Genomic DNA, 10,901 nt, shown 5'->3' with positions numbered 1-10,901 from the left:
AGGCCTACTACAGCATAGTAATACCAAAAGTTATTGAAAGACTTTGTTAGGAGCAGCTTGGTTTAAGTTAATGTGTTTTGTAGGCCTGGTTTTGGACACAGCCAACACAGTGGTCTGCCGTGCTGGCCAGCAGGCTTTGTTGGTGCTGAACGTCTTTAAAGAAATTACCTTTGACTGCCTGTTATATATATATAATATATATTTGACAAAGGCTCTGTGGTCCCGAAGTTTACAATTATTATGTAAATTGTTGATGCATCATGCCCTTGCTCACCGCTGTTCACGTGTGCCGCGATTGACCTTTCACTTCCGCTCTACCAAACTACAGGAAGTAAGCAAGCCGCTTGCACAAATTTGATTGGACACGTTGACGGGCAGTTTCTGAACCCTTGATATGATTGGTCAACGTGTTTACGCACTGCGTGTTGAACTACATTGTCCTCCAACGTGTTTCATCATTGATCATGGCTAGCTGGTGTGTACGTGCTGTAAGACAAAGCTACAACATTGTAGCATCTCCTGCTTTTGTCAGGTAAGACAATTTTGCCAAATGAATGTATACACGACATATCTATACAGAGTAAATTGTGACAGCCAACAGCTGACTTTGACAATGGGGTTGTGCACTGGTAAAAGTAATGCTGCTTTCGTAATGATGTTAGCATAGCCTTGAATGGAGTCACATGCAAGGAACAAAATGTTACCTGAAGCGACATGAGTGAGACATATCAATGTGAGCTATGGTTTGCGAATATTTATATACCTCATCTAACACTTGTTGTCTCGTAAGCTTTGTTTAGATCACTGGTTATATAGAATTCATGATGTCCCTCTGCAAAGCTCACTAGCATGATGGTGTCATTGGGTCCACTTGTATCTTCCCTGAAGTCATGTAACCCGTCTTGCCAAGTTAAATGTGTTGTGAATTTTGTCGGTAGTCACCAGCCCAAAGCCTGAATAGACCCCTTGCCATTGAGCTATTGTTGCTTTGAAACACGAGGAGTGCCACCATTAAGTTCTCGCTTTGTTTTTGGTACTAAACGACAATTTTAAGTCCTTTCAAAAGGACAGTGTTATTATCGACTTGTACGTAGCATTCATGACAAGGTTAATGCCAAATTGAACTTCAGTCAGAATGCTTGACTGCTTTCTATCAACAAAGGCTGATGACACAGCATGAAACATTGACGATATTGTACATGCATCATAACCACTATATTTCTGTGTGATTTGTTGACCCCGGAACCTGTTATTTATGCGGCCTTGCACATCGACGACATACATATTGACAGACAGTTGTGCATTTTGTGTCCAAAGGGCGACTCCGCGGCTACTATGCACAGCAGCCCAGCAAAAGACCCCTGGCTCTGCCTCGGAGGAGGAGAAGGCAGCAGAGCCCAGCGCGGCAGAGAAGGCCCTGACTGAGGAAAAGGCACAACTGGAGACACAAGTCAAAGATCTCACAGTGAGTGGTGTTATCTTTGCCATTGTTATATGTCTCCTAATGAGCCTTATTGTATGACTGGGTTTTTTTGTCAGTTGTGAAAGGAAGTCGTGAACATTTGCTTTATGTAATTATAGTTTCAAGTTATTGGCTGTACACTGTCAGACATTAAATAAATCGTGAAGTGTTGTCCAAAGTTGAAGTCCCCATAAGTCACCGGTCTGCCCTTCATGAAATCATATCTGTGGTACCTTATTTGTCTAGGGGAAGTCTTTTCCACTCCATATAAAACCCATTTGGATGGGCTGAGTACACACACACTGACTCAACGTAGTGTGAGCTAAGGGATCACACACACACACACACACACACACACACACACACACACACACACACACACACACACACACACACACACACACACACACACAGGGGGGATAGCTCTGCAGTAGTGAACAATCCCACATTCAGTAAGATACAAAGTTTAGCTCAGTGTCCCCTCACCAATCCATGGCTGTGATGGTGGGAATGCTCCTTCTTCGAAACGATTGTGTAGAACTAAAGGCAGTATGGGAGTTCCCAGGCTACCATAAACATAGACCATGCTTTTTTCATTTCATTTCATTTTTTGCATTCTCACCATCACAGCCATGGATTGGTGAGGGGACACTGAGCTAAACATTGCCTGGTTAACAGGTCTGGTGTTAACCAGGCAATGTGTATGGCCCTTTATGTGGTATTTGTGTTATTTCAAAGTTTCTACTTTGCACCATGGCACCAATGGGGGCAACATGTAGTAAAAAAAAAAAAAAAAGATTTGTCAGAGTGCACGATTCCTGCCATCAGATAATGTTTTAGAACCCCAGTTTACACTGTCGCCACCTCAGACATACATTTCCAATGAGACAGACCAACACTATTCAGATAGCGGGCTAATTCTGTGAATGTTGCAATAGCATAAACCCCTGCATACCCACATCTGCCACAAGTCAGATAGGGATATGAAGTGAGGTTGATTTTATTCTATGTATCGCCACCTCGTTCATAAATTGGAAGGAGCGGGCCACAGTTTGAAGTTTGGCCAGCTAATTATGAACTCACTATACGACTGAGTTTCACATTGGACTCTTTCATCTTCAAACCCTTTCCCATATGAACATCTGATGAGAAGTTCAGAAGGATTAATTGCAGAGCAAAATACAGAACAGTTGATTTTGTTGTTTTGTAGGTAAACCGTTTCTGTATGTTTTACAACGTGAAGCTATGTCAAATAGGGATGCACCGATAACGATACTGGTATCTGTATCGGCACCCGATACTGCTCATTATACTCGTACTCGTACTCGTCAAGCACTTGCCGATACCAGGAATGATGCTGCTATTAACACATTGAATACCGGCGGTGCTCACGGAATTATGTCGTAGAATACCAGTGTTCTAAGCCCTTTTTTGACGTTTTTTGTAGACTCACAGCGTATTATGTGATAGGGCCACTGAAATATGTTATGAATAAATATGTTTAAAAGTGGAGACGCTGCCCTCTTAGTAGGTGAAAACTGTGTGTCTCTACGAGCTTTTATTGCCGAGTAAACCCACGCTAAACCGAAGCGGGTATCCATGGAATTCAGCTACAATCGGAGATATTGAGGTTTTTGTGAAGGGTGCGCTTCTTCAGAATGTGACGAGTTTGAGAGGGGACGAGTTGGTTTTAATCACAATTTGGTGCTAGGTTATCTCTGACACGCATCTTCCTGCTCGCCAAGACACACCTCCTGCTCTATACCACTACGACACCGGCAATCAAAGCCCTTCGAAATCCACATTTTTCACACAGACTGAACACAAACTCTTTGCACACATGCAGAAGGTCGGACATTTGCTAAAATAGTTCCCGATGACTCCCGAAATAATAGCCCAACATTGACAACAAATCCCAATGATATGATGCTTAGATGTAGCCCATCCGATCCATATGTAGCCATCTATGCTAGCTTCTGGCTTTTCACATACAGGAAGACAGTTCAACATGGGGGTGAATAATCAAATAAACTTATCTGGTTGGCGATCAAACTTCCAAATTGGAGCGCATTACTCCAATTACAATTCGGGTGCCATTTTGATCCAACGATCTGGTAAAGGTAGCAAGCCCAGAAAGTTCAAGATACTCCTGGCACGATATACAATGGTCTCTGTGTTTACCTATTGCGTGAAGTCAGACACAATGCACCCTACCGATCGGACTAGGGAAACAACATAGCACGATTCACGAATACGGCAGCACACCTCCTGCTCTGTCACACTACGACACCGGCAATCGATGCCCTTTGAAGTCCCCGTTTTTCACGTGGACTGAACACAAACTCTTTGCACACATGCAGAGGGTGAGACATTTGCTAAAATAGCTCCCGATGACTCCCGAAATAATAGCCCAACATTGACAACAAATCCAAATGATATGATGCTTAGATGTAGCCTAGCCCATCCGATCCATATGATATGTAGCCATGCTAGCTTCTGGCTTCGATTCCCTGATTGTCGCTCCCAACGCAGGACGCTCCCCGGTCGGCTCGCTCCCACTAGCCAGACTATCGATCCCACCGCCATATAACGGAGCTAGTGGACTACACGTCCGGGAGCGATCTCAGTTGGGAGTGTCCATCTACCTCCCCTGGCTTCTCACATACAGGAAGACACAGAAACTTATCTTTTTGGCGATCAAACGTCCAAATCGGAGCGCATTACTCCAATCACATCTCGGGTGCCATTTGGATCCAAGGATCTGGTAAAGGTCTAGCAAGTCCAGAAAGTTCAAGATACTCCAGGCACGATATAATGGTATCTGTGAAGTCTGCGTGAAGTCAGAGACAACACATGCTACAGTGACGTACTAGGGAAATCAATGCAGGCAGCGCGATCATTAGGAGCCTATTACAGTCTACGGTAGGCGACATGGGTTGGCATCCAGACATCTTGGTAAGTTAAATTAAAATATCCAAATCATAATACTCAAACATCATAACAATCAAACAACTTTTGACTGCAAATGTTGTCATTTATGTCCATCACAGAGCTACCAAAATCACATATATTGTCCACTGAAGGGTGTAGATTCAAAATATGATATTTAAATGCAAAAACGTATTTTTACGTTTTGGTATAGAACGCATGGGCGTGAAAAACGCATTATTACGTCGTCGGTACTCAATGTGTTAAACAAAACAATGCAAAATCTTGTCACGTTCTGTGGACTTGAAAGCAGCATGGAAAAAAGTGCCACCTCATACATTTAAATCTACATGGAAATGGACAATACAAATATCACCGGTGGAAAAAAAACAAGGCCATGCATTTATTTTCATTGTATTTTGGTGGTAAAAGGTATTGGTATCGGTACTCGGTATCGGCAAGTACACACATTAATGTACTCGTACTTGTATCGGTTTTCACAAAAGTGGTATTGGTGCATCCCTAATTTCAAATATACCTGTTATACAGTCCCCCTTTAAAAGCATTGTCAAGTACAGTCCTCTTCAAAAGTCTTTCTATGTCAAATTTGCTGTAACTTCAATGTCCAACCTAAATGCTTTGAAGGCCCTTTACTCAGTTATATTGTTGGCGTAGTTACCGCACTTTGTTCTTGGCAGGGCAGAATAGTATTGATGGGTGTTTGTTGACCAGCTATTGAAGTATGACTGTTCAAACTTTACATAGCAATGCATGACTTCTCAACTTTATTGGCCTTGGTTTACTCCTAAAAAGACTGCATTTTTCTTATCAAAGAGGACAAACCAACACGAGGACTATTGCATTTTGAAGTTGATGGAAGAAGGGAAATCAATCAGATCTGTTGCACAAACATTGGCCATAGCAAGTGCAACAATTTGGAAATTCCTTGGAAAGGAAGAACCTACTAGTGTACTGAGCAAAAGATGTTGAAGAGGTTGGTCAAGAAAAAAACAATAGTTGATGACAGAAATATTCTGAGAGCTGCAAAGAAAAAGACCAAAACACCAGTAAGTCACATCACCAGCAATCCCTATGGTGCTCTGAGAAAATGAATACTACAAATGCAAAACACTCATTGAAATTTGCAGAGAAGTTCTGGACATAATTTTATGGACTGATGAGACCACGATTGAGCTACCAAAGCCCTAAAAAGGCACAAGTGTGGTTTTTTTTCCTGCAAATTTCTCTCTAGTACTCCTTTGGCTCTGATTCCCTGTATGTTAGATATGGTCTTCAGACTCTTACTGCTTATGACTGTGTTACATTTGTAATATTGCATCTGTGTAATTTTTTGTGTTTTTTCAAATAATGGATTACGATATCTTTTACCCCTGCACTGCGGTCGTTGGTGATGTAATTTACTGATGTTTTGGGCTTTTTCTTTGCAGCTCTCACAATATATCTGTCATAAACTACCAGCAATTTTCCTTGGTCAACCTTGTCAACGTTTGTTGCTCAGTACACCAGTAGTTTCTTTCATGTACAGTAGATTCAAAATTGCTGTGCTTACTGTGCCCAGTGTTTGTAGGACTGATCTGATTGCTTTCCCTTCTTTTCTTGGCTACAAAATGAATTGTTGTCCTCCCATAGACAGTTCTATGTTCATCATGTTGGTTTATACTATTTGATGAGTAAAAAAGACTTTAAACGGTTTAAATTCAGGCCAACAAGTAGAGCAGTCAAGGTAATTGATGTTTGAAAAATTAACCTTAAACACAAGAAACACTTATCAGTCACTCGTTTCAATACTTTTGCTCATCTGCGGAAAAAAATGGGTGGGTTCAAACATAGCGTGGTATGTCCTGAGTTTTTTCACATATCACACATTATTGACCAGGAAATTAAAGCTGACATTCTGAACCCTTGTCTCATATTAATCTTTTAGTCGTAAACCTAAAGGTCTTCAGTGATCAACTGCAATAAGGACATTTTGGTCAATCTGGGAATTCTTAACCACAGGCAGTTTAAGATAAGTCAATCAAGCTCGAGATTCCATTAACAAAACCATGCTTCTGCCATTTTCCCCTGTGTCAGGACAAATACAAGCGGGCGCTGGCAGACACAGAGAACCTTAGACAGAGGAGTCAGAAGATGATCGAGGACGCAAAGCTGTTTGGTAAGCATATACAGGAAAACTATGTGTTTATAATGTTCATGTGTGAGCTTATCATTACAAAACTGAATGTTGAGAAACCTATCACTTGACCACTTGCTATAGCATAATATAGAGCTAAGTAGAGGAGGATATTAACTTCAACTTTTTAAAAAATCCACACAATCATCAGTTGTGACACGAACTGCATTAGTGAGTGTCTTTATATATGCAATTCAGTTCCCGAATATGAGGCATATCACGGATATGATCAAATTCGGGAAAAAGTGTTTTTATGCGTACAGAATGTTATATCCCAGTCTACATTCTTGGCCGTTATAAAATTCTTCTCTAAATGTGTGTAGCCTGGATACTTACAACAGCGTTCTGTGGGAAGCCCTGGTATCCGGGATAATGTGTTCACATGCGTCAGTTTCCCGGCTTCTGTCGAAATACTCCACCTAGCATGTGCAGATTTGCCCCGAATAAGGGCTTATCTGGGATACTGGAGTCGGGGAAAGGTGTTAATATGCATATTTGGGATACTGAACTGCATATAAACGCACTCAATGTGAATATGATTTTTATTCAACTTCCACCTCAACTATCTGCAATCTACACTGCATTCTGTTGAAGGTCATGTTGACCTTGAAAGGCTGCCGGTAATGATGGTCTCTGTTTTGTCTCCACCAGGAATTCAGGGCTTCTGCAAGGACCTGCTGGAGGTGGCGGATATCTTGGAGAAGGCCACAGAATGCGTCCCCAAGGACGAGGTGACGCCACAGAACCCCCACCTGAAGAACCTGTACGACGGCCTGGTCATGACCGAGGGCCAGATGCAGAAGGTCTTCACCAAGCACGGCCTGGTCAAGCTCAACCCCGACGGCCAGAAATTCGACCCCTATGAGCACGAAGCTCTTTTCCAAGCGCCCGTGCCTGGTAAGGAGCCAGGAACCGTGGCGGCGGTGACCAAGGTCGGCTACAAACTGCACGGACGCACCCTCCGGCCAGCTCTGGTGGGCGTGGTGAAGGCCCCCTAGGGCCTCTGCCATGGCCGGATTGGCTTGGTGACATCCTGTGACCTGGGCAACGGATTTAATTTTTACGCTTGGCAGACACCCCCCTCTGGTGGAGTCTCTGAGAGGGGTGACGAAAATATTTAAATACACAGGATTGAACTGACTGGAAATCTCTGGACCTCAAGTTTTAAGCTTTCGTTGAAAAATGAGCAGTGAGGGGAACAAGCACTTCATGTCTGCATAGAATCAGGGTGATAGTCAGGGTCAACTTACCGCACATTTGTCCTGCTGTCACCAAACTGTAGTCACAATAGACATGTGATTTACTCCAGTGGTCACACATTGCTACTACAACTTTACTCAATAATGCTCAATAATGAGGTATTTTCAGTCCCCGCTCTCTTAGTATCCATCATCAAGATCTACTGTCTTGGAAGAACATCCTGCAACTGAGTTGAACCTTGTATAAACATCACATTAACATTTAAATCCAGAGATGGCAAAGCGGTGTACCACAACATATTATGATTTCATCAAACATGGTGATTATTTGGGTTGAACTGTACCTTGTGACGTTCCCAGTCTTCAACTGACATTTCAGAGATATTACAGGTCATCTTTTTTTTTTTTGAAGCAGGCTCAAAAATGTTGCTGATGGCGCCGCATCATTTTGAGCTGTGTTAAATGAAAGGTTTTGTTGTCCCAGACTGCACTGGGTTTATATGGTGGGCTGGTGGATGTTCCAAGAAGGTGGTGAAGGTAACCTACGGAAAGTGGTGAATCTGCTAGGAGATATCCTGCAGGCATAATTTATTTAAGGAAATGGGGGCTAGTAATTAGCTGATTTCCCAATACTTCCAACTTGACCTGGTTTGTTACTAAAACACACCTTCTTGAAACAACATTTAGGTGGCATCTTGTTTCAGAGTATGTTGAATGTGTTAAGACATTTTTCATTATAAAAAAGAAACTTTTTTGATGCAGAAGTGTTAAGAGAATTGGTTATTGACTGTTGTTTTTTCTGTCAATTCAGAATTCCTATGATTATGTTGAAAATGCAGGTGCCATTGGTCCAACTTGTTTTAAATGTTAATGAAGAAAACTTGTCAGATTACCACAGCTGATTCGGCCATAAAACCTGCATTGAGGTACCAACGCAGAACAAATTTATTTAGTCTATACATAAAACTGATGTTTTTGAATACAATTTGGCTACATTCCAACAGATGTTAAGACCTCAATGGCAAATTGTTCATTTAATATGCCTTCTCAACCCTGGACACTGCCACGACACCGCCCTTTCCATAAGTATTGTCATTATAATCAAAGTGCCCCAACTTTTTTATTGATTTACTCTTTTTGTTCTTTTGTTGATCTGTAAAACTACACATGACCTCATGAGAAGTGAATTGTGTTGGCTGTTCCTTCCATGGCTTGTAATGATGATGAACTATGTACATCTGATAATAAAAAAAACATAAATAGTCTATTAAAATGAAACTTATGGTAAAGCGTTTGTTTTCCTTACCATGACATTTGTGGTGAAGTGATGTGCTGTTAAAGGGACACTGTGCAAGATTGTGGCTAGAATAGGTATTGTACTTCTCATTGAAATTGTGCTCCTTATTGCTAAATTTGATCTTTTCATGAATATTTACTAAGTAATAAACTAGTATTTACTAGTATGACCAAAGTACTGTATGTTTTGCAGCTAAAAATGTCTATTTCTGAAAATTCAAAATGACGGACCATGGAGAAGACCCCCCTTTTTATGTATGAAAAGTGCAATTTGACGAGTCACATTGAATACTTAGAATTTCATGGTAGTGGTAAGTATTTTTTTTTAAAGGTAACATTTGTGAATGGGCAGCATGGATTCTGGAAATGAACTACGATAGTAAAGTATAACAAGGTGCACTAGGGGTGTCACGGGTGCACCTTTTAAGGTCAAATGATTTGAGGTCAATGGGCATCGAAAAGTAGATAGCCTGTCGTCCCTTAATGACAGACAATCAAAAATACTGAATAAGACCAAGATATCGCAAAACACGCCCACTCAATGCAAAAGCGTGTGCTCAAGTTGGGTCTCCTAAGGGGGCGTTGTCCCCCACTTCTTCTCTTTTTGAGGTGTTTGCGCAAGACGTGCGCTACCGCCATCTACAGTGCTAAGGGGACTTCATTGATTCTCAACCTCAGGACTCCGAAGGTCTCCTAACCAAGGTCTCCTAAAGGGGCGTTCACCCGACATAAAGTGGATACCGGAAAGGAAACAAAATGACGCTTCTTGTTAGATCCATTTTCTTTGAGACAATGCTTCCAGCCAGGCTAACAGAAATGGATGTGGGGGGAGGTCGTGTAAAAGGATATGGGTACAAGAGGAAACCTTGTGTAAATAAAGTATGTGCACTTTATTACAAAAAAGAGGTTTGACGCAAACAAATTGCAATATGCAATCACAAACTGTAGGGCAGAGAAACACAGGCCTGAACAGCCTCAACCACTACACCTGCCTCCCTATGCTGAGCATAACTACAGTACAAAAAAAGACAACCAAACTGCATGCTAGGACAACATACAGATAAACAAAACGACCTTATAAATTTGCAAATCGCCCGATTTTCCTTACAAAAAGTATATATATAAAAAAAACTTCCTGAAATAACATACTTTTACATTTCACAGGTCATTATCCCATTTCTTTCAGTTTGAAAACATTATTTACATTCACTCAAATATTTCACAACATTTTTTAATAAGCTGAACAGTTCTATACCCTAAGTAAAAGGCCAATGTCAGAATTTAGGAACTGTTGGTGTTATAGCTGGTATCATCACCACTGCACCACAGCAAAGACGACAAATGAGCAATGACTTGCCTATGGGGGGAAAAAATCTCAGATATTTGGTATGCTATATTTTCATAGTAACCCACTAGCCATAAACATGACTAGCCACTGTTCTCATAATAACCTACAAAAGAGAGGAGCTTTGAAAAGTTTGGCATGACAGTTATACTGTAGACATCATGAAGCAGAGAATCGTCACTTCCTCGTTCTTCACACAGGCTGTTTATTAGGTACCTGATTTAGACATTGTTTATCATTCCGTAGCAGAGGTATGACCATATTTTTGATGACTGACTGGCTGCCATTTGTCAGAGGGACGACCACCTTAACTTGTGGTGTGAGGGGAGTACTCCTGATGATAAAAGTCCCTTCTAGGGTTTGTGTTTGACAAATCGCCCTGGTATTAAAAAAAAAGAACGAATTTCAGGAAAAAAATAAGTATTTCTGCACCCCAATGGGTGTCAATATTTGGGGACAAATGGTGTCTTTTAAAAT

At 41.4% G+C, this 10,901-nt stretch overlaps 1 protein-coding gene across 1 annotated transcript; it reads left to right on the top strand.

Annotated features, from left to right (window-relative positions):
- The first annotated feature begins 410 nt into the window (after nt 1-410).
- grpel1 (GrpE-like 1, mitochondrial) lies at nt 411-9,012 on the top strand. The gene is made up of 4 exons (XM_063186544.1): nt 411-532; nt 1,318-1,465; nt 6,485-6,566; nt 7,236-9,012. The coding sequence occupies exons 1-4, from the start codon at nt 465-467 to the stop codon at nt 7,580-7,582; spliced, it is 645 nt and encodes a 214-aa protein (XP_063042614.1). The 5' UTR covers nt 411-464; the 3' UTR covers nt 7,583-9,012.
- The last annotated feature ends 1,889 nt before the right edge of the window (nt 9,013-10,901 follow it).

Source organism: Engraulis encrasicolus, chromosome 21, assembly GCF_034702125.1.
Source record: "Engraulis encrasicolus isolate BLACKSEA-1 chromosome 21, IST_EnEncr_1.0, whole genome shotgun sequence".
Lineage (NCBI taxonomy): Eukaryota > Metazoa > Chordata > Actinopteri > Clupeiformes > Engraulidae > Engraulis > Engraulis encrasicolus.
This window is presented reverse-complemented; position numbering and strand designations above follow the sequence as displayed.